Source organism: Salminus brasiliensis, chromosome 18, assembly GCF_030463535.1.
Source record: "Salminus brasiliensis chromosome 18, fSalBra1.hap2, whole genome shotgun sequence".
NCBI lineage: Eukaryota > Metazoa > Chordata > Actinopteri > Characiformes > Bryconidae > Salminus > Salminus brasiliensis.
This window is the reverse complement of record NC_132895.1, coordinates 3,786,419-3,811,418: the sequence shown is the minus strand read 5'-3', so window position 1 is coordinate 3,811,418 and position 25,000 is coordinate 3,786,419. Positions and strand designations below refer to the sequence as shown.

At 45.1% G+C, this 25,000-nt stretch overlaps 1 protein-coding gene across 1 annotated transcript in view; it reads right to left on the bottom strand.

The window, feature by feature from the left end:
* ctif (CBP80/20-dependent translation initiation factor) overlaps nt 1-25,000 on the bottom strand; it is a 126,734-nt gene that overhangs the window by 7,555 nt on the left and 94,179 nt on the right. The window contains exons 11-12 of the mRNA XM_072662393.1: nt 21,712-21,867; nt 4,425-4,478 (exon numbers count right to left, since the gene is read on the bottom strand). Of these exons, the coding sequence (XP_072518494.1) occupies nt 4,425-4,478; nt 21,712-21,867 (210 nt within the window). The remainder of the gene's footprint in view (nt 1-4,424; nt 4,479-21,711; nt 21,868-25,000) is intronic.

The following is a 25,000-nucleotide window of genomic DNA, read 5'->3' as shown; positions in this document are numbered from 1 at the left end:
TAAACGTTCCCCCTAAAAGGATCTCATACTTGTAACAGTACGCTGAGCAGTTCTTACAGGAAGAAAAGGGTTCCTTGAAGGTTCCTCAAAGCGCCCTAAAAGGTTCCCTCTACAGTTTTTAAATGGAATAACCCCTAAAAGTTCCTCAAGGATCTTACACTTTTAACAGTACGCTAAGGAATCCCAAATGTTCTTACAGGAAGAAAAGGGTTCCTTGAAGGTTCCTCGAAGGTTCCTCAAAGCACCTTCAGAGGATCTTATACTTTAACAGTACGGTGAGGAACCCCAAACGTTCTTACAGGAAGAAAAGGGTTCCTTAAAGGTTCCTCAAAAGCATGTTTTTTTTGCAAGAGATTCTTCCATGGTTTCAAACCTACACAGTTTTGAAGAACCCCTAAATGTTCCTCAAGGACGTTATACTTTTAACAGTACGCTGAGCAGTTCTTACAGGAAGAAAAGAATTCCTTGAAGCTTCCTCAAAGCACCTGAAGAGGTTCCTCTACCGTTTTGAAATTGAAGAACCCCTAAAAGTTCCTCAAGGATCTAATCCTGAAACAGTACAGAGAGGCACCCCAAACGTTCTTACAGGAAGAAAAGGGTTCCTTTAAGGTTCCTCAAAGCACCTGAAGAGGTTCCTCTACTGTTTTTAAACTGAAGAACCCCTAAAGGTTCCTCAAGGATCTGGTGATCTACAATTTGAGCCCTGTTAATACTAGATCACATCTACTTAATCCACAAGCTCGGCCCTGAGATACCCAGAACCTACAGGGGCTCCAGCTGTTCTCCTCCTGCTGGATGTAAAGGAAGGCTACGAGTTGCAGACTTGCCCAGCGCTGTCCGTCTCACTCTCATATACTTACGGTGAGACGGCTAAATTAGACGCTGCGCTGCCGAACCCTAGGGTTTGCTTCTCTAAATGAGGAGTTTTTGTGGGACGTCACCTCATGCGAGCTAATTATTGATATTCTACCCCCTTATAAAGCAGCTAAGTGCGCTCCATGCAGCGGCCCCCCTCCCACTCGAAAGGGCTGATTATGTACCCCAAACATACGGTAATTACAAACAGCACCGACGCAATGCTAGGTGTTTGGGTCTCTGCAGAGACCTAATTACACTCTGAAGGTAATTAGGTATAATTCTTAGTCTGCTGGAGAGCTGGTTAAGTCCATGCATTAGTCTGGTCTGGCCACACCAACCTCCACTATCAAGACTGGAGTGGAGCAACAGCGTAAGTCTCAAATCCACTAGATGTCCAAATGCTGCTGCACCCACTGCTGACACAGATGTGCAAATGCACACACACAGCCTGTCTAGTCCAGTCCCTGTAGAGAGGTGCTGCCAACAGTCTCACTCGAGCAGATAAACATGAACCTGTTGGCACCGTGCTGCCTAATGCCAGGCGTGGGCTAATAGAGTGGTATATAAAGCCCCTCTACTACTTAGTCGCCTAATGCAATCAAATCCTCACAGCAATACTCCTCCTCCAAGCAGAAAACCTTCTTCTCTGGACAGTAGAGTTTATAGTTACTCTTTTTAATGCCCTTGATTTTAGATTTTAGAAGAAGCAATGAATGAGCAGGTGTCCCAATACTTTTGTCAACGAACTGTATTGTATATAAGGCATAAAAACCCCCATTCCGAATATGATTCCATATACTGATATCTGGAATGTGTGTGTAAGAGTGTGTGTGTGTGTGTGTGTGTGTGAGAGAGAGAGAGCATGTGGCTACTGTGAGACTTGTAGGTTTGTGAGAGTTCACCTCGCTTTACCTTCCTCTGAGCCTCAGACAGGCCTTAGACACAGTCTAGTGCGCTCAGCACCGCCCGAAACACTGACACCCCCCCCCTCGCTCACCATCTCCCTCTCCTTCTGCTCTTCCTCGTTCGCCCCATTTTACCTCTCTCCTTCTTCGCTCTCTCCTCTCCCACTTCTCACTCATCTCTCCCTCTCTCTCCTCTTCCTCTCTCGTTCTCTCTCTCTCTCTCTCCTCTTCCTCTCTCGTTCTCTCTCTCTCTCTCTCCTCTTCCTCTCGTTCTCTCTCCCTCTCCTCTTCCTCTCTCGTTCTCTCTCTCTCTCCTCTTCTTCTCTCATTCTCTCCCTCTCCTCTTCCTCTCTCGTTCTCTCCCTCTCCTCTTCCTCTCGTTCTCTCCCTCCCTCTCCTCTTCCTCTCTCCTTCTCTCCCTCCCTCTCCTCTTCCTCTCGTTCTCTCCCTCCCTCTCCTCTTCCTCTCTTGTTCTCTCCCTCTCTCTCCTCTTCCTCTCGTTCTCTCTCTCTCTCATTATCTCCCTCCCTCTCCTCTTCCTCTCTCGTTCTCTCCCTCTCCACTTTCTCTCTCATTCTCTCTCCTCTTTCTCTCGTTCTCTCTCTCCTCTTCCTCTCTCTCTCTCTCTTTAAAAGGTGCAAAGGTGCAAAAAAGGTGCACGTATTTGTCACTGTACAGTGTGGACTGTACAGCGAAATGTGTCCTCCGCATTTAACCCATCTGGTAGTGAACACACACTCACGTGTTAGGGGCAGCGAGTACACACACACACCCAGAGCGGTGGGCAGCCAACTCCAACTCCGGGGAGCAGAGAGGGTAAAGGGCCTTGCTCAAGGGCCCAACAGTGGCAGCTTGCCGAGCCCGGGAATCGAACCCACAACCCTGTTATCAATATCCCGGCGCTCTAACCGCTGAGCCACCACTACCCCACTGCACCACAGAGCACACCACTCTTGTGCTCTGATCTGCTTTATTATTAAAGAATCACTCCACTCTTTCTTCAGCTCTGGGTTCCACTTCCACACTTCCTCTTTTCTACTTCCTCCATGTCTGTGTGTGTGTGTCTGTGTGTGTGTGTGTGTGTGTTCTCTAGCCTCCAGTCTCAGTCAGTCTCAGACAGAACGTGCTGATAAACCTCCACCTCCACCTCCTCCAGCATATAAAGCAGCACTAAGCGTTCCTGAGTGTTTAGAGGAATCTGCTGTATCCGTACCGCATCACTGACCAACCCAGAGAGGAGAAACTGTTCCTTTATCAACCAGTAATTCCTCTAAAATACAAGAAAACAACGACCTTTGAACTTTAGTCTGAGCTCATTAACATACCTGTCGTTCAATGGTCGAGCGAGCATCACACAAAGCGCTCTCTCTTTACCAAGCAAGATGACCTTAACACTACAGAGCTGCTGAAAGACAGCCGGAGTCAGTCGGTCAGTCGGCTGCTCTGTATTGGCTCACCCTGACCCTACGTACATACTGCGATGGCCTGAGGATCACGGGTTCAAATCCCGGGTCATGCTGCATTGCCATCGACAGCCGGAGCCTGAGAGAGCACAATTGACCATGCTCTCTCCGGGTGGGTAGATGGCGCTCTTTCCCCTCATCCCTTCCTCATCACTGGCAGAGTCGTCTGCTGGCTGGATGTATCAGAGCTGGTGGACCCGGCTCCTTCCTCCCTCCCAGTCACAGGGTGGGACTGCACTTCACCTTCGCCAAACCGCCTTCAGTGGAGCAGTTTTAAGGGAACGTGAGAACCTATTTTCTGATTGATCCTCACAGCAATGCTCCTCCAAAATATAGTAAAAAGCCTTCTTCCCTGGACAGTGGAGACAGACTTCTTTTTTAATTTTATGAATGAACAGGTGTCCCAATACTTTTGTCCATGTAGCGTATGTATCAGAACCACACGCAAAAACCCTTCAAGTTGCGAAAGGGACACAAATCTTCAGTGGAATGGTTCTGAGGGAACATGAGAACCTGTTTTCTGATTGGTGGTTGTTATTGCACGTAAATGCTCATTTGCATAAAGTTGAGCAGATTGCGCCACTAAAAATTTGCCGACTTCGCATCGCAGACGCTCGTTAAAAAAATGACTGGCTTCCAGGTCGCGACGTGGGTTTTACAGCTTGCTTAGACCTGACCGTATTTCACGTGAGGATGCGAGCACAGATTGGTTTTGCTGCCATAAGGGGGCGCTAGAGTGGACAGCCAGAGTTAAATTGCACCACGATGTGCTTCTCCCCCCCCCCCCCCTCCCTCAGTCAGCTGGCGGACAGACAGACCTGACCTGACCTCTATCGCCCCCGCCCCCAGCAGTGTGGTCTAGCAGCAGGGACCTACAGGCTACTTCGTACCTACGACTGCTTGCACCGAACCTTGACACCTGTAACCTGTCCATCTCAGCGGCTATACGCCTTCGCTTGAGTTTGGAGCGGCGAGATCTTTACAGCTCGACCGAGGAATTCACACACTGATGGAATTCAGGTCAACAGGCCTTCTGTTCTTTACATACTTCAGACGTCTGCTCGCAGAACTCGGCGGCTGCCCACTGGCCTCTATTCTACAAGACTTTCCAGTCAAGGCTGGTTCTGCTCTTTTTTTTCTGCTTTAGAAGTCGTCCAGTAAAGGACAGTCCACTTTCTCTCTTTTTTTTTGTCCTTACCTCCATGGAGCAGCAGAGGACTGCGTCTTCCTTCACTTCCGCGGACTCCAGCAGCTGAAAAACACACAAGCAGAGAGAGAGAGTTGAGTGAAGATCGCTGGAGATGCTGGAGAGCTACCTGAAGCTGAAGAGACCTTCTCCATCATCAAGTGTGTTTCAGTGGCAGAGCCTTACACACACACTACTGTGCTCTCCAGGCGACAAGCAGGACCTCCTAGACCATCCCCAGTTTTCTAATACACTAGTTGTCCAAATGTTTGTGGACACCTCTTCCAATGAATGCATTTAGCTACCTTTGCTAAGATGTGCAAATGCACACATCTATTGGTACCATGCTGCCTCCTAATGCCAGGCGTGGGCTAGTAGTGGGGTATAAAGCCCCCCAGCATTGAGCTGTGGAGCAGTGGAAGAACTCTCTGGTGTTCTCTGGAATGATGGACGGTGGTGGAGCTCCATCCAGTACTTTTTGGCTGACTTAAGGGGTTGTGAATAAGGTGGGGTGGTGATCATCATCCAACATCCTGACCATACTAATGCTCTTATTGCTGAATGCAATCAAATTCTCACAGCAATGCTCCAGCTCCAAAATCTAGTAGAAAGCTTTCTTCTTCCCTGGTCAATAGAGACACTTACTCCAAACTCTATAATACCCTTGATTTCAAAAGAAACAATGAATGTGCAGATGTCCCAATACTTTTGTCAATTTAGTGCATATATAACAACCACAAGCAGAAGCTAAGTCTGTCCGGTTTATAAAAAAATACACATGCAAACCGAGCATCAATGGGCTCAGAGTGGCTTCGCGGTCTATTGTGCTTCTGCTATGGCCGGGGAGTCACATTGCCGTCGGCAGCCGGAGTCCGAGAGAGCACAATGGGCCATGCCCTCTCCCCTCATCACTTAGCAGGTGTGGTGGAGCTGGAGACCCGGCGCTTTCCTCAGAGCGCGTCGGCTGCCCCACAGCGTCGCACACAGAGGGCGGAGGCTGGCTTTGCAGTTATCGGAGGAGACGGAGGGAGTGTGTTAAGGCCTTACCCTCCTAGTGTAACATTAGACATGGTGAACCGGGGTGTCCAAACATCTGCTCATGTCTGCAATTTAAGCCACTGAGGGGGATTCTGAGAAGCCAGCCGGCAGACGCTGATGGTAAAAAGTGACCTCATTTCTCTGTAGTGAGGAGGAACCAGCGATCCATCGCGACACAACACAACAACTTCCCCTTTTGATTTCCCTCTTTTCTCTCCATAGAAACCACAAAGCGCCGACAGACATCAGGAGAGGCGTGCAAGTGCACACACACACACACACACACATACACACACAGACACACACAGACACACACAGACAAGCCTTTGTAGTCATTATACCTGTACTCCTGTACTGTACTCAGAACAGAACCCAGGGCTCTCAGGCTCAGCCATGCTACAGCTACAATATCTGTCCAAAAGTTTGTGGACACCCCTTCTAATAAATGCATTCAAGAGATGTAGGACTCTCTAGAGCAGATAAACATGATGAACCTATTGGTGCCATGCCTCCTAATGCCAGGTGTGGGCTAGTAGAGGGGTATAATCAAGTCCCCCAGCATTGAGCTGTGGAGCAGTGGAAGAACTGTGTTTTCTGGAATGATGATGGTGGGAAGTGGTGATGATCCAATCTCCTGAACTCTTGTCCCTAAATACAATCACATTCTCCTCACAGCAATGTTCCTACAAAAGCAGGATGAATTATTTTTTAATACCCATATTAAAAAACAAACAAACAAAAAACTAAAAATTAGCAGGTGTCCCAATACTTTTGTCCATATAGTGTATGTGCACTAGGGGCAGTGAGCACACACACACACCACAGAGCGGTGGGCAGCCAATATCAGCACCCGGGGAGCAGAGAGAGAGGGTGAAGAAGGGCCTTGCTCAAGGGCCCAACAGTGGGCAGCAGCTTGCCGAGCCTGGGTATCGAACCCACAACCCTGTCATTAATAGCCCGGAGTTCTAACCGCTAAGCCACCACTGCCCCTAGGAGATATAGGTACTGAACCCACAACCCTGTGATCCATAACCCAGTCCTCTAACCACCGAGCCACCACTGCCCCGTGGCCTGATGGGACAGAGCTGGCGAAAACGTGACCCGTCTATTTTATCCATCTTGTGTTTCGCTTCTGCAAACCCAAGTGACATGACCTCACTCAACCTACTCACTGTTGTCTCTGCTGTTAGCATGGCAACAACCAAGCTGGCAGCCACAGCTTTTAGACAGCGGTCAAGGAAGGGTCCATTTGGCCTTTTTAGCAGAGCCATCTAACACCAGAAATATCTAGAACCATGGACCCAATAGACCGTTTACAGTATTCTACTTCCTCTAAGACCCAAAGAAACACCACCCATCTGTCACTGGAGCTCAACACGCTTGGAGGAGAACACTAACTACCGGTTCTGCTACTTCAGCTAACAGACGCCCAGACTGGCTAGCACAGCATAACATTGGGTAAAGCTGACAGTTTAATCACCTGGACCAACAGGAAGTGGGGTGGGGAGAGTGAAGGAACAGCGCATTCTCCACCCTCAACGTTCATGGCTGTGGTGCCCTTGGCCTTAGGGCCTCAGACAAACAACAATACACAACAGATTCCACCGACATTATTTATTTAACACCAACGAAGCCAAAATCAAAAAAAAAAAAAGTACACCCCAAGAATCAGTCGCTTGTAGGACCAGCTGAATTAACAGACTCTTAAATAGTTGCTTTAGTTCTTCAAAGTTTTGGGGAATCCTTAAGGTAGCTCCACAGCATTTCAATTGGGTCAAGGTCTAGGCTGTAACTAGGCCACTGTTGCAACTGTTCTTCTGTAGATACGCTGCAGTGTTGGGATCATTGTCCTGTTGCATGACCCAATGTCTTTTCCCCTAACCCTCTATTGCTGCCCAGGTGTTGCGGTGGCTGCCCACCACTCTGCGTGTGTGTTCTCACGGTCACCAGTGCGAGTGTCTGTCCGTCCTGCTGTGTAACGGCTGTGATGTGGCCAGTTATGCTCTTTACTTCCGGGATGAAATGATGAGCTGGGGAGTTTTTGGGGAAGCCAACATCCTGACCTCATTAACACTCTTATCTCTGAATGCAATCAAATCCTCACATCCTCAATGCTTCTCCAAAATCTATCAGAAAGCCACCTTCCTCCCTGGACAGTAGAGACAGTCACTCCAACAGAAGCAGAAGAAACTCTTTAAGTCGTTTGATCCAGAAGAAACAATAAATAAGCAGGTGTCCCAATACTTTTGTCCAATGTTTTGAAATAGTGAGTTAAGGTGTGTGAAATCTCTTCACACTGCTGTATATCTATAAGGATCAGTGAGTGTGTGTGTGTGTGTGTGTGTGCATGTGTATAAGTGTGCAGAGTGTGTATTCATGATGAATAAAAGCTCGTGCTAAACATCACGCTTTAAAGCGCTAAACAGGACGCGGGGGCAGACAGACGCATGAGCATGAGCATCAAACGCGGCCCCCCGCTGACACAGAAACACAACGGGGGGAAAATCAGCCTTTTTCATCTGCTGGCTAGGCCATGTCTGCACCACTCTCTCTCTCTCTCTCTCACACAGTGATAATACTCTAATCCCAGCGACTGAATACAGATGTGTTTATACACCAGGGCCAACCGATACACCCACTGACTGATACTGCAGTCCTGCGAATTTATTGGTATCAGCGATAAAGCAGCGCCTGTCTAAAATGAACAAACCTCAGATGTGAGGAAATGTGTTCTCTTCTGAGGATTTAAAAGGTTTAAAAGGAACTCAGGACAGAACTGGTAAATCTGAACCCCATCTATCTCAAATATAACATTATCCGAGCCGTGGATAATGGAAAAAAAAAAAAAAGTATTTGGACATCTCCACATTTCAACTACAGGAGCAGCAGGTCTGGAGCTCTGCAGTTATTGAGTCAGTTGGAAGCTTTTCTGCACTATGAGAAAAGTCTGCTCTCTGTGAGCTGTTCCTCCTAAACTCTTCCACTGTTCAATAATAACACCACTCACAGCTGATGGAGGAAGACCTAGGAGGGGAATCAGTGATTATGAGGTGTGTCCCATTACTTTTGTCCCAATCCTGTGGCGTCGATGAATGCCGAGGGCAGTCTGAGAGGGCACTATTAGCCGGGGTCTCTCCAGGTGGCTAGATGGCGCTCTCTCTCTCTCTCTCCCCTCATCACTCTTAAAGCGATGTTGGCCAGCACCGGCGTCTGTTAGCTGGTGTGGTGGAGTGAGTGTGTGTGTGTGTGTGTGTGTTATTTGGGCTGCTCACTGTTCACTATTATGAGAGCCTTCTCCCCGTAGCACGTAGTCTGACTGACCTACCTGACCGCTCATCTACGCTAAGCTTTCGGCTCCACCTTGCCACCTTCTGCTGTTGTCCTCCAGACACTTCTGACCTTATTTCAGTGAACAACACAAAAACTGAGCTCTGTTTGACTGGAGAAGTGCGGAGACGTTAGCAATTAGCAGCCAAAATGAGGCTTCTCTAATGCTAACTCTCCATTCCACCTTAAATAGTGCAGCATGGAACTGGTTTCGAGGGGCTTTGAAGAATTGGTGCCGCCTGTTAGCGGCACATAGAGGACACCAGAGGGCGCTCTGCTACGACAAAACCAAGCTACTCTTCTAAGTGTAGCGCAGTATAGTCTCCCTGCAAAATTCAACCTCCGAGTGGCTCAGCGGCCCACTGCGCTACCGCTACTTTGCCATCACCAGCCGGAGTCTGAGGGAGCACAACCGGCTGTGCGCTCTCCAGGTGGGAAGATGACACTCGTTGGCCGGTACAGGAGTCGGTACGGGAGCTGGTGCAGTGAAGCAGGGGACCCCGGCGCTTTCCTCCGAGAGGAGGACGCCTAAAGGACGCCAGAGGGCGCTCTGCTACAACACATAACCCAATTACCCATCACGCAACCCCACATGGCTTTCACCCACCAGGTCTGCTTGAAGCAAACCTCAGACCTCCGACTTCGAAGGTCGTCTAGAGATCCTGGGTGGAAAACAGCTTTCACACTTGACCAGACGTACCAAACTCTCGGAGCAAGATCTCCCGGGTCTGGAAACACCTTAAAACCTGCAAAAATGCACTGAGAACCTTAAAGGTCTGAAAATGTCATGACCGAAATGACCGTTAGGGGCATTAGGGGTGTAAGTCAAGAAAACTGAGATCTAATATGTTGACCAAAGCAGTGGTGGAGCACTATTCTACTGTGCAGCACTGCTCCCGCAACCATCTGCATGAAGGAGTCGTCCAAAGAAGGCCTCACCTGAAGCCTCACAGACAATAAAAAGATAATCCAGAGGCCTGGAAGCAAGAGATGGACTGATGGGGTGAAGACAGAATGGATCTGAATGGATCTACGATGCTTTGGTGGTGTTGTGTGGCAGCCAGTGGCTTAGGATACACTGCCTGGTTTGATGGGAGAGTGGATTGTGACCCAATCAGGACAAAAACAACAACACAGGGCTTCTACAAAAGGACCACCATCCAAGCTTCTGGCCTTCACAGTAAAATCTGTGCTATGCTAATCATGATGTTCAGGCAAGACGGTCTGAATATTGCAGAACTGGAAGTGTTCTATGAGGAAGAGTGGGTGAAAATTCCTAGAACTAGAACAGAAACACACTCCTCCATCTGGTTCCTCCTCTAGCTGGTTCCTCCTCTAGCTGGTTCCTCCTCCAGCTGGTTCCAGGAGCACCTGTCAAGTCTGTCAGTCAGTCTGAGAAGAGACACTTTGGCTTAGACGACCGGGTCAGAACATCTCCCAAACATCAGGCAGGTCTTGTGGGACGTTCCCCGGTATGCAGTGGTCAGTCCCAAGACCAAAAGTGCTCCAAGGAAGGACAACCGGTGAACCGGCACCCAAGGCTCACTGATGCTCATGGAGGTCCCACCTGCTGAAGGTTTGAAGGTGTCCCCAGATACCACAGGACAGCTTCAAAGCTCTTGCGGAGTCCATGTCTCGACGGGTCTGAGCTGTTTTTGCACGAGGGGGAAAGGTGGTTTTAATTTTATGGCAGATCAAACCCAGCGTCCTGAGACTGTATAAAAACAAGCCTGCGTGTTGGGACAGTCTGGAGTGAGACGGCTTCCAGAGCGCTTTGCAGGAACGTAACCACCGTGGCGGTGATACAGACTGGCCTTTGTGAGGGCGGGGGGCGGCGGGGGCCTGCGGGGGCCGGGCAGAGCAGAGCAGGATGATCAAAGCCCATGGAGGAAGGCCTGGACACCGTCTCAAATATGGCTGACGGGGAGCAGGGAGTCATTAAACTCCACACAATCCCAGCCCCAACCGCAGCTCCAGCTCTGAGAGCCTGTAGTATACTGCAGTATGGTTCAGTGGCTGCTCTGGAACCAACACGCAGGTTCTGCAGTTATGAGGAAGAGGAACCGAAGTGTAGACCAAGCTTAAGGTTCTTAAGACTGCCACTGAAAAGACCGGCTTCTACAGAAATGGGAGTTTCCCCTCTGTTGTACCCTTAAAAATAAAGGTGCCATGCCATAGAAGAACCATGTTTGGTTCCATAAAGAACATTTGTTGTAACAGAGATGTGTGCATGTAAGGAACCTTAAATAAAAAGGTTCTCCAGGGCGAAAACTCCAGGGGTTGCCACCTCAGCGATGCTATAGCGTAACAGGGTTCACCACCAGGGGTCGCCAGCTCAGCGATGCTATAGGGTAACAGGGTTCACCACACAGCTTGTCTAGTCCCTGTAGAGAAGTACTGCCAATAGAATAGGACTCCCTGGAGCAGATAAACCTATTGGCTCCATGCTGCCTAATAATGCCAGTCGTGGGCTAGTAGAGGGGTATAAAGCCCCCCAGCATTGAGGAGCTGTGGAGCAGTGGAGGAATGCTGGGGATGATTAGGTGGGGTGGTCATCATCATCAGCCAACATCCTGACCTCACTAACACTCACTAGTCACTGAATGCAATCAAATGCTCACAGCAAATGCTCCTTCAAGATCTATATCTAACCCTTAATGGAGGTCAATGTAAATTTTTTTTTTTACAGCAAGATTTTGGAGCATTTCTATTGGTCGGATACAAAATCGGTCTACAAAAAGTGAAAAAGAACAAAGATAGACATACAAGGTTTTTGCATGACGTGTTACTGTCTGCTACTATTATTTCCCACAATAATGTTCACTGTACTGATAGTTGATGTTGTTTCCAAACTTTTGACCTATGTGTAACAGTCAGAGTGTAGACCTGTATATGTGTGTGTGTTCTGTGTATGTGTGTGTGTGTGTGTGTGTGTCTGTTGCACTTCAGAGTCGAGGTCTGGTGGTCTGTGTAATGACTGAAGTGTTCTCGCAGCTCGGATCTCCAGGGAGACAGCTGCTTTATGTCCACTATGAGACATCCCATAATGACATCCCAAGAGAGGAGAGCCACGACAGCCACTGGCTCAGGTTACAGTGAAACACACACACACACACACACACACACACTTGTTTTTATACAATGTCAAGATATGGGGTGATATATATATATATATGCATTTGGACAAAAGTATTGGGACGCACCTCATAACCACTGAGGTGGTGATTTTTTCATGAACTTCTGCACCCTTGTTTTCCCAAACATACATTATTATATGGACAAAAGTATTGGGACAAACCTCTTTGATTCAGTCCTATTACCACCACAGGTGTATAAAATCAAGCCCCTAGTCCTGCAGTCGGTCTTTCTTCCACACATTAGTGAAAGAACGGGAGGTTCTGAAGAGCTCACTGAGCTCCAGCGTGGTTCTGTATGTAATAGGAGACACCGCTGCACCAACAACAAGTCAGCTGGAGAAATTTAGACCTTCCCTCCTAGATCTTCCTCCATCAGCTGTGAGGGGTGTTATTATTGAACAGTGGAAGAGTTTAGGAGGAACAGCTCACAGAGAGCAGCTCAGTGTCCACCGAGTGTCCGACCACGTAAAGCTACAGATCGGGGTCAGGGCCGAGTGCTGAGCTCAGACTTTTCTCATAGTGCAGAAAAGCCTCCAACTGACTCAATAACTGCAGAGCTCCAGACCTGCTGCTGCTGGTAGAACTGCAGAGCAAAGGGGGACCGGCTCCATATTAATACAGCCTATGGAGTTAGAATGGGGGGGGGGGGGGGGGGTCAGAAAATGTAAATATTGGAGGTGTCCAAATACGTAAAATAGTATTCGCAACTTGCACCCCAGCCCCCCTCCCCCTCCCCCTCACCTTCCTTACCTCCATACCACGCCACTCTCCATCCAAACAAAGGCCAGGAATCCTGTAATGTATAAAACAGACTCGCTTCCTGTCCGATACATTGTGAAGGTACCGTTCCCACGGGCCACACTCACCACCAGCATTAATATTCTCTTTATTAACACACCTAGCGAAGGCCTCCTGGGCTTGAAGAACTAGCCCGCAGTCTGTGCGGAGGCATGGCAAACCTCCCATCTTAACAAAGAGCGACTGAACTCCAAGACCAAAACACATTTAATACTGTATTAGCGAGAAAACCCAGATTCCCAGCACACAGCATAATGTATGCCCTCACAGACTCCATAATCACATCTTACTGCGTCTACTGTCAGCAATAAACATCCCTGCTGGCTTTATTATTTTCCAGAACTCCACTAACCAAACCTCGGTGGGGTGTAGGAGAGCCTGACTGATGTATCGTCGGGCTCATAAACTTAACTGATGTTTAGGGTTAGCGGATGTATCCATCAAACACCACATACTGTAAAGTTGGCAGAGGCTCGTGATCTCAAAATGCTCAATAATTCTCTTATTCCTAACGTTTTAAGGTTTAAAGAAAATTCGGTTTAAGAAAATAAGCCTGAGACACTGTTCTACCATCCTCAACATCCCAGAATTACATTCTACAAGGTACATTATATGGACAAAAGTATTGGGACACTTTGGGAAAACTTCGGGATTTCTTCGGAAATCAAGATAATTAAAAAGTATTTTGTTGGAGCTTTTGTTGGAGTAGCTGTCTCTACTGTCCACGGAAGAAGCAAACAGACTAATCCCAAAGGTATTGGATGGAGCACCCTCCATCACTCCAGAGAGCACAGTTCTTCCAATGCTGGGGGGCTTTATACCCCTCTACTAGCCCACGCCTGGCATTAGGAGGCAGCATGGTGCCAATAGGTTTATGTTCATAGAGTCCTATTCTATTGGCAGTACGTCTCTACAGGCACTAGATAAGCCGTGTGAGTGTGTGTGTGCATTTGCACATCTGTGTCAGCAATGGGTGCAACGTACTATAGCCTTTAAATGCATTCATTAGAAGGGGTGTCCACAAACATTTGGACAAATAGTGTTGGATATATTATGACCTACATTATGACCTCCTCAGAGCTCCAGGCTGGGCCTCCACGCCCACAGCACTGCCGACCCACCTGCCATGTAGGTACATATCAGGAGCCGACTCATCCACACACACACACACACACACACACACACACACACACACACACACACACACCTGTAATTAACAAACCTGTCCTGCCACTTCCCCAGAGCCAAACACACACTCCACACCTGGCTGCCAGACAGGCTGTCATGTAAACACTATGTAATATCGGCCTGTGTCTCTCTCCCACTCTCTCTCTCTCCCATACACACACACACACACACACACACACACTTACAGAGAGCTCATCAGGACAGCCAACGAGAGATCAGAGGCAAATTGAGCGCTAATCTGGCAGCTTTCCTGACACACACACACACACTCTCTCTCTCTCTCTCTCTCTCTCTCTCTCTCTCTCTCAACGGTCACCTACTTCTTTAGTCCTAGTCTCTTCTTTTTCTTCTAAGTTCTCTAGTCCCCTTATGTTTAGAGGGAGGGGCTGCTTTGTGTGTGTTCCGGTGTGTGACGCGCACAAGCACCCCCACCCATGTGGGTCAGAGGTCGCCACAGTCCATGTCCAATCAAGGGTTAACGATACAGGAAATGGAGAACATCATGATGCTGGAGAGCAGTTTCACAATACTACTTCTGTCCAAATGTTTGTGGACACCCATTCTAACGAATAATTTCAGCTACTTGAAGTTGCACCCATTGCCTAATGCCAGGCGTGGGCTAGTAGAGGGGTATAATAAAGCCCCCCAGCACTGAGGAGCTGTGGAGCAGTGGAGGAACTGTGTTCTCTGGAATGATGGATGGTAGTGCTCCATCCAGTGCTTCTGGGATGAGGTGGTCATAATGTTTTGGCTTATCTGTGTAGTGGTTAAACGCTTGCACATACTGGGGTCTAGGTCCATCAGAAAGCACAGCACACCCATGTGTCTGATTACCACTACATCACGGCCTGCAAAGTCAGTTTTACAAGACTCCATTTATGTGTGTGTGTGTGTGTGTGTGTGTGAGAGGGGTGGTGGGATTATATTTTACAGTGCTCCGTGCCACCGTGCCCTTTGCTCTGGGAGACGTCCTGCAGGGCTGTGCTGGTGTTAATGGTCTAATGGGTGGCGGTGGAGTGCAGGCCCACCCTGGGGAAGGTAACTGGCGCCTTCCACCCTGACTGGAGGAGTGGGTTCAGACCGTACCACTGCACTGACGCGGGGGGGAGAGCTGGAGCTGTCCTTGTTCGTCCTCTCTGATGGAATTCTCCCTCACTTTTCCTCTCGTCCTGTCTGTTAATCTGCCTTCTTTTACTCGCTTTTACAGCGCCAACGTGTGGGTGGGTGTCATTTTAATTTCACACTTCTGCCACACACACACACTCGCAGGGGGAAGAGAAAGGCACTGTGAGAGAGTGTGAGAGAGGCAGACAGACTGCAGTGTGCAGAGGCAGTGACAGCATGCTGAAAGACATTACTGCAGAAGGACTCAGTGTGTGTCTATATAAATACACACATATACACACACACATACATGTCCAAATGTTTGTGGACACCCCTTCTGATGAATGCATTCAGCTACTTTAAGTTGCACCCATTGCAAATGCACATCTGTCCTTCTGCACAGCTTGTCTAGTCCCTGTAGAGCAGTACTGCCAATACAACAGGACTCAGCATTGAGCTGTGGAGCAGTGGAAGAACTGTGTTCTCTAGAATGATGGATGGTGGAGCTCCATCCAGTACTTTTGGGATGGGTTTGGGGGAGTTAGGGATGATGAGGTGGGGTGGTGATAATCATCATCCAACATCCTGACCACACTATTGCTCTTGTTGCTGAATGCAATCAAATCCTCACAGCAATGCTTCCTCAAAATCTAGTAGAAAGGCTTCCTCCCTGTACAGTAGAGACAGCTACTCCAACAACAGCAGGGTCAACTCTTTTGATACCCTTGATTTCAGAAGAAACAATGAATGAGCAGGTGTCCCAATACTTTTGTCCATGAAGCATATATATATATATATATATATATATATATATATATATATATATATATATATATATACACATACTCCAGTACCTTTCTCTGTACGTGTGTGTGTGTGTGTGTGTGTTGAGATGACAGCCTTTGCTTTGGTCATCTGAGCGTCTCTAATGTTAAATCAACAGCTTAAACAAACAGCCCGGACCTTCATCCCAGCTCAACCTCTGATGTGCTGTGCTGGGAGGAATGGCCTGTCGACGTCTGCATGCCTTACAGTACCTCTGTCTGTGTGTGTGTGTGTGTGTGTGTGTGTGTGTGTGTGTGTGTGTGCGTGCGTGCGGGTGTGGTGCGGGCACTTCAAAGGGCTGTGCTGAACCTGCCAATGACATTCCTGCAGTTCATTCACAACAGCAACCACGACAAGCATGGAGCACACAGTGGAGTGTGTGTGTGTGTGTGTGTGGGGGGGGCGGGGGGGCATATATCATCCAGACATTTAGTATGTAGCAGAAGCTCCTTCACTGACAACCGAGGGGATGCAAAAACACAGTGCGTGATCCACTGCTTGTTCCTTTTATCTAGAACACACACATTTTCCCCACTTTTTGCACTGAGAGTAGAGAGTGTGTGGAGTGAACAGATTGTACAGAGTGAACAGACTGTGGAGTGAACAGACTATGTGGAGTGAACAGACTGTGGAGTGTAGATAGTGTACGGAGTGAACAGACTGTGGAGTGAACAGACTATGTGGAGTGAACAGACTATGTGGAGTGTAGAGAGTGTACAGAGTGAACAGACTGTGGAGTGAACAGACTATGTGGAGTGTAGAGAGTGTACAGAGTGAACAGACTGTGGAGTGAACAGACTATGTGGAGTGTAGAGTGTGCGGAGTAAACAGACTGTGGAGTGAACAGACTATGTGGAGTGTAGAGAGTGTACAGAGTGAACAGACTGGAGTGAACAGACTGTGGAGTGAAAAGACTGTGTAGAGTGTGCGGAGTGAACAGACTGTGGAGTGAACAGACTATGTGGAGTGTAGAGAGTGTACAGAGTGAACAGACTGGAGTGATCAGACTGTGGAGTGAAAAGACTGTGTAGAGTGTGCGGAGTGAACAGACTGTGGAGTGAACAGAGTGTATGGAGTGAACTAGATTGTTAGTTGTTAGACTGGAGAACGTTATCCACCACTGAATAAGTTTTAGAATGTTCTGCCCCATTCAGACTGTTTTCAGAATGTTCTACCACAAATCCAACGGTTCTAAACTGTTCTCCTCTATTCTCACAGTTCTAGAACGTTGTCCTCATTCAAACTGCCCGATTCAAAGCATTCTAGAATGTTCTGTCCCGTTAATCTGGTTCTAGAATATCCTGCCTTCTCCTCTATTCTCACAGTTCTAGAATGTTCTCCTCGTTCATGGTGTGGTATAATGTGGTATCTTATTTACGTTGTTCTAGAAGGTCCTCACCCATCCCATTGATCTAGGACAGTCCTTCATCCTCACAGTGTTCCAGGATGTTCTCCCCATTCACTCTGTTCTAGAATGACCCACCACACATTCACACTGTTCCACAGACGTTCATCCACCCCTTCTACAACTGTTCTCTCTCTCTCCCTCTCGCTGCTGCTCGGTGGGCCTCTCACTGCGACAGACGGTTCTGCGGTGGTCTCTAATCAAACCTTCATTTTCCCAAACCATCCCTCAACCCCCTTTCCAGGTTTTTGTGGTGTAGCCAAGAATGAGTGTGTGTGTCTGCCGTGTGGGAGTGTGTGTGTGTGTGTGTGAGCGTATGCCTGTGCGTGAGAGACGGAGCGTAAGTTTAGTTGCCATGGCAACCAACTTCTCAGAGGGGAGTAAAAACTCAGGTGTGTGTGTGTGTCATAATTGTCATCTTTGTCCTCGTTTCCTGACATCCTACCTGCTAAACCACACACACACACACACACACACACACACACACACACACACACACACACTAGAACGTCCTGCCCCCTGTTCTAAAGCGTCCTCCTCTATTTTCACGGTTCTAGAATGTTGTCCTCATTCAAACTGCCAAATTTAAAACATTCTAGAATGTTCTGTCCCCTTCATTTGGTTCTAGAACTCCTATTCACTCTGTTCTAGAATGTTCTGTCCCATTAGTTTTGTTCTAGAACTCCTATTCACTCTGTTCTAGAATGCTCTGTCCCATTAATTTGGTTCTAGAACTCCTATTCACTCTGTTCTAGAACGTTCTGTCCCCTTAATTTGATTCTAGAACTCCTATTCACTCTGTTCTAGAATGCTCTGTCCCATTAATTTGGTTCTAGAACTCCTATTCACTCTGTTCTAGAATGTCCTGCCCCTCTGTTCTAAAGCGTCCTCCTCTATTCTCACAGTTCTGGAACGTTTTGTCCCGTTAATTCATACGATTGCATAACGGTGTACCTTATTTGCGTTGTTCTAGGACGTCCTCCATCGTAACAGTGTTCCAGGATGTTCTCTCCATTCAGACTGTTCTACAACGTCCTGTTCTGAAGCGTCCTCCTCTATCCTCACAGTTCTAGAATGTCCTGTTCTAAAGCGTCCTCCTCTATCCTCACAGTTCTAGAATGTTCTCCTCAGTCACACTGCTGTATAATGTTGTCTTATTTTACAGGAGAAGCCAAAAACCTTCTGAACTTTCAGTGGAAGTTGACGTAATAGATCTTATTCCAAGTCAGTTTGGAGCGTTTCTATTGGTCCGTTCATGTAATTTCCAAGAAAAAAAAAAAGCCAAAAACAATGGCCAAAAACAAAACAAAAAAGCCAAAACAATGGCGATACAAGGTTTTCTCATGAGATATTTATATTGGTTTACATATGTTTTATGATTAGCTGATCTCTTGTCCTATTACTGGATTCCTGTAAAGCTGGTTTGTGACCACGGCGGTTGTAAAAAGCACTAAACAAATAAACCTGATTTGATTTGATGGTTCGTTGACTATTATCAATCATTCATAAACAGTTCTAATCAGAGGAGGATGGCTCTCAAGTGTGCCCTGGCCACTGTGGTCTTTGGCTGCTCACTGTGAGTGTGTGTGTGTGTGTGGGGGGGGGGGGGTCTTCTTATGTTGTTGATTTCTTGTCTTTTTACTGATTGCTGACTCCTGTAAAGCTGGTTTGTGACCCCGGCGGTTGTAAAAAGCACTATACAAATAAACCTGATTATATCTAAAACGGCATCCAGGAAGGTGAGGACCAACCCAGACTCCCACAGCCTAACACTAAGTACCCAACAGATTCGAATTTCCTTCCCATGGAAAATTTCCATTTAAATCGCTGACTGAATGGAAACAGTAGCTGCTGACTGACCACAGCCATTCACTCCTTTGGTCAAACAGTGTGGAAGCCAACAGTGTGGGAAACGCCGTAAAAACTACAGGCGGTACTGATGGGCGTCCATCAGCCAGTCAGAGGTCTGAAAGCTGTAGCCTCACCCCCCCCCTCTTCCCTCTTGCGTCCTAATAAACACGACTTTACGGACAGCCGATATCGCCGGCGCTCGACATATGGGCCCAGTACGCTGGTTTTTAAGACGTGTGTTAACGTTCCGTTCACCGCACCTCTATTAAAGCCGTGGAAGAGTAGCTGCTCTCTAAATGCCACGCAGATGTTACTGCAACCACAACCTTTTGTTTTTAATCTGCTTTCGAATCAGTATTACAAAGCTGATCAGAGGCAGCACTTCAGAACCTGATTTATTGCCACTGCAATAAATGCCAGCGAGTGACTCATATCCAGTAATTCCACCTGATCTGTTTTATATTTATACCACAAATGAGTCATTATTCAATCTTTTTTATATCCCCTTTATGTTATTATGCTGTTAAGTAGTTTGCATCAGTGCTCCGCAACACACAAAGGTCAATAAATAACTCTGCTAACCCCCAACGCACAAACTTTCCTTAACCTTCTCGTGTTTATTACGTTTATTATTTAGGGAAATATTACCTTGACATGTGAAATCATCCTCAAATTTGGACATTATATTAAAAATGACTCATTTTTAGGTTGATCAAAGAGTATTATAACATTAAATGTACTGTATTTCTAAACGTCTTACCCACTTTTTGGTCAATTTGTATTGAAAAATCTTTTGATACTTTTACTTTTTACTTATTTTACAAGTGAAACTGTCCAGAAACAACAGAATCTCATTTTGAGAAATAAATCCAATTTGTTTCTTAGCAGGTCAAATTAAAAACTTTAAAATGAAAAAAAGATACATTAATATGCATTTTAAGAATGCCATAAAACTGAAAGTTAAAAATTTGAACTAATTTTGAACTATATATTGTAGGTCAAATAAACTATAAAATAAATATATATAAAACAAATATAAAAAAATATATATATAAAACAAATAAATCTATTTTACATGTTTTAAGGCAGTATAATCATCAGATTTGTTAGCAAGTAGATAAAAAAATGCATTTTGACTGTGCTATAAAATTAAACGATTTAAAACTTGAACTAAACGTTGCCGTTCATTTTGCATCTTCTATTAGAAATTCAAAAAACTATATATTTTATATTTTTAAAGCAGCCCACTAACTAATTTTAGGTCAAAACATCACATTTTAGTAAATGAACTTTTCAAACAAGCAACAGCCGGCCAATATGACTAGATCAAAAGAATTTCGCTGTGTAAAATTAATTTAGACAAGTAAAACTGTCCAGAAACTCATTATGAGAAACAGATACACAGAGAACATTTAGGATGATTTATACGACAGTCTAAGCACATTTAAGTTGACTTGTCTATATATTTGTTGTGACTGTTTGCCATATTAAATTTTTTTAGTAACTATTATTAAACTAATATAAAAGTTATGTAGTCGTATTTTTTTAATGATCAATTTGCATTATCTTTTGTTAACACTTTTACTTTTAAACTAATTTCAACACTGTAAAAGAAATGGTGTTTTAAAACAGTAATAAATGAGCTGTCTTTAAAGATTTAGTATTTTAGGCAACTGAACTTCTAATAATAAGCAGAACAACAATCCATCTTACACTCTATCAGCCTACTATTTGAAGTGTATTTTATTTTTATTTTTTCAGGCAAAACATTAAATTTGTTGAATAAAAAATATTCATTACTATGCGTTTTGAGTGTAATATAACATTTAGAATTTAACCTAAAAATGTAACCTAATTCTGAACTACATTTTGTAGTTTATTATGGAATTGCTATCAGAAGTTTTAAAAACGATATATTATATATTTTTAAGGCAGCCCACTAACCAAGTTAAAACTTTAAGTAGGTTAAAGTAAACACATAATTTGAAAATACATTTTATGCATTTTGATTATGCTAGAAATTTGAAAGAATTAAAAATGTGAAAATTTTGAACTATGTTAGTGCATTATTCACCTGCTGTTAGAAATTTACTTACCTATATATTTTATATTTTTTTAGGCTGCCCACTAACTAACTTGGACAAAACATCTCATGTTTTTAGTAAATAAGCAAAATAGCTTACCAATATGTTGAGATTAAAAATAGTTTTACTGTGTAAAATTAATTTAGACAAGTAAAATCAGAATCTCATAATAAGAAATAAATCCACGGACAACATTTAGAATAATGTATGTATATTTTACATCTATATAAAAATAAATAAATGAATAAATAAATAAATACATATATAAATACATAAATAAATGTACCATTATATATGTGTTGGATATAAAGAAATAAATCCATTTATATTATTAAATATTATTTATTAATATTATTTATAATAAATATCAGTATTACATGTGTATTATTTTAATAATTATAAAAGTTGTGGTTTTTTTAAGAAGTGCCTTTATTTTTTTGTTTATTTTGTAGATGTAGTTGTATTACGCGTGCCCAGACTACAGAGTGTGTGCGTTTGTGTGTGTGTAGTGTTCAGTTCAGGTAACACAGTAGTGAGAGTACCTCTCTGAGGCAGGTGTAGATGGGGCACACAAGCACTCTGAAGGGTTCTCCTGTGCTGCTCCTCATGGTGCCAAACACCTCACACAGGAACGTGATGAAGCCCAGCCAGCACTCCACATCCGTCTGCTGCAGCTCGTCCCGCCGGGTGAAGTCCCTCTGAAGTGAGGAATTTGAGCGAGATTAGTGCTTTATTTCATTCGGTACAATTTCAGAAAGTGAAAACAGAAAGTAGCACCAGGCAAAAGTTTGGGTACCCTAGAATATGTAAGCTCACAGTTATTGCTAGGAAAGGTTCAGGTGATGCAAAACTCAAAGCTTATAAAGACTCCTCAAAACCTCGTACCAACAACCAGCAGCCATGGCCTCCTCTGGGCAGCTGCCGAGCACTCTGAACAGTGCCACGGCCGATGCCAACAAAGCAGGAGAGGAGTGGTGGAGGTCCAGCTGAGGTCTGGAAGACCACCAACATTTTCAGAGAGAACTGCTTCTACTGTTGCTAGAAATTCAACCAATCAAAAACACCAGATATTTTGCATATTCAACAGTGGGGGTGCACCGTTCTACTGTGCAGCGGCTCCTTCTGCCCAGATATGACCTTCATGACCTCCCATTCTAACCCCATAGGCTGTATTAATATGGAGCTGGTCCCCCTTTGCTCTGCAGCTCTACCAGCAGCAGCAGGTCTGGAGCTCTGCAGTTATTGAGTCAGTTGGAGGCTTTTCTGCACTATGAGAAAAGTCTGAGCTCAGCACTCGGCCCTGACCCCGCTCTGTAGCTTTACGTGGTCGGACACTCGGTGGACGCTGAGCTGCTCTCTGTGAGCTGTTCCTCCTAAACTCTTCCACTGTTCAATAATAACACCACTCACAGCTGATGGAGGAAGATCTAGGAGGGAAGGTCTAAATTTCTTCAGCTGACTTGTTGTTGTTGGTGCAGCGGTGTCTCCTATTACATACAGAACCACGCTGGAGTTCAGTGAGCTCTTCAGAACCTCCCGTTCTTTCACTGATGTGTGGAAGAAAGGCAGACTGCAGGACTAGGGGCTTGATTTTATACACCTGTGGTGGTAATAGGACTAAATCAAAGAGGTGTGTCCCAATACTTTTGTCCATATAATAATGTATGTTTGAGAAAACAAGGGTGCAGAGCCTTAAAGGCACAAGCTGAAGGTTTTGCCAACGTAAGACCATCTCTAACTGGACCTCAAAAAGAGCAGTGCGGCAAGACGGCCCAAGCATCTGACCCACAGAAAAGTCCTTTAGCAGGACGAATGGGTGGAAACGGCATAATTAGGCACCGTCTGGGTACTTTTGGACACATGCGGCGCATGTGACTCTCGCCACAGTCTGCGAGGTACGTCAGCAGAGGAAGACGAGGCACACTGGCCCTCTGAGAGTCTCAGACAGAACACTCCTCGTAGCTTCTCCGGGATGTTATTGGTAAACTAGCGTAATGGAGCGTGAGCCAGGGCAGGAGCAGGAGCAGGAGCTTGGCCTTTGGGCGAGGACACGGCCTGACTTCTCCCCTCCGACTACGACAGCAGCCGGCTTACGTAACACCCAGCGCATCACGGGCTGGAATCAGAGCTCATGGTGCAGACACAGGCAGGGAGTGTGTGCCTTCGCCTGTATGGATGTCTGCTCCACGCAGCTTCGGAGCCGAGCGTTTCTAATCGGCGGGGTGGGATAAGGACGAGGCATGAAAGACTGGGTCTGTGAAAAACAGCAAGAGAGAGGAGCTTCCTAAAATAAGCGCCGAGCGTGAAATCTGATCTGAACTCGGAGCTTGGATGAAAGAGGAGAGATGCAGCTGTAAACAAGGAGTCACGTGTGTTCATGACAATGGCCGATATTTCACACGCTGTAATAACACACTATACACACACATTATAAATGAGGGGTATTTTCAGCCTAAATACTGCTGATTCAATTAGCAGGACTCCACCTATCGCCATAAGGACACACACACACACACACATACACACGCACACACGCACACACACTCTATCAGCACTATTTAATTATTCAGTACTAATGAACTTTACTATCTGAACTATCCTATTTACCTAGATCATACTAGAATATTTAGCTAGTATTAACTGTACAGTACTATATTTACCTATTCTAGCACCAGTATGAGCACCGGGCTATGATACCCGGGTTTGGCAAGCTGCCACTGCTGTACTATTTAACTATAGTATACTACATTATTTAACTTTACTATACTACATTATTTAACTTTACTATACTACATTATTTAATGATATTATCTATATTATTTAACTATGCTATCTGTACTATTTAACTATGCTATGTGTACTATTTCACTATGCTATGTGTACTATTTAACTATGCTATGTGTACTATTTAACTATGCTATGCTATGTGTACTATTTAACTATGCTATGTGTACTATTTAACTATACTATGCTATGTGTACTATTTAACTATGCTATCTGTACTATTTAACTATGCTATGTGTACTATTTCACTATGCTATGTGTACTATTTAACTATGCTATGCTATCTGTACTATTTAACTATGCTATGTGTACTATTTAACTATGCTATGTGTACTATTTAACTATGCTATGTGTACTATTTAACTATACTATGCTATGTGTACTATTTAACTATGCTATGCGTACTATTCAACTATGCTATGCTATGTGTACTATTCAACTATGCTATGCTATGTGTACTATTCAACTATGCTATGCTATGTGTACTATTTAACTAAGCTATGTGTACTATTTAACAATGCTATGCTATGTGTACTATTTAACTAAGCTATGTGTACTACTTAACTATGCTATGCGTACTATTTAACTATGCTATGCGTACTATTTAACTATGCTATGTGTACTATTCAACTATGCTATGCACCAGTATGAGCACCGGGCTATGATACCCGGTTTGGCAAGCTGCCACTGCTGTACTATTTAACTATAGTATACTACATTATTTAACTTTTACTATACTACATTATTTAACTTTACTATACTACATTATTTAATGATATTATCTATATTATTTAACTATGCTATCTGTACTATTTAACTATGCTATGTGTACTATTTCACTATGCTATGTGTACTATTTAACTATGCTATGTGTACTATTTAACTATGCTATGCTATGTGTACTATTTAACTATGCTATGTGTACTATTTAACTATACTATGCTATGTGTACTATTTAACTATGCTATCTGTACTATTTAACTATGCTATGTGTACTATTTCACTATGCTATGTGTACTATTTAACTATGCTATGCTATCTGTACTA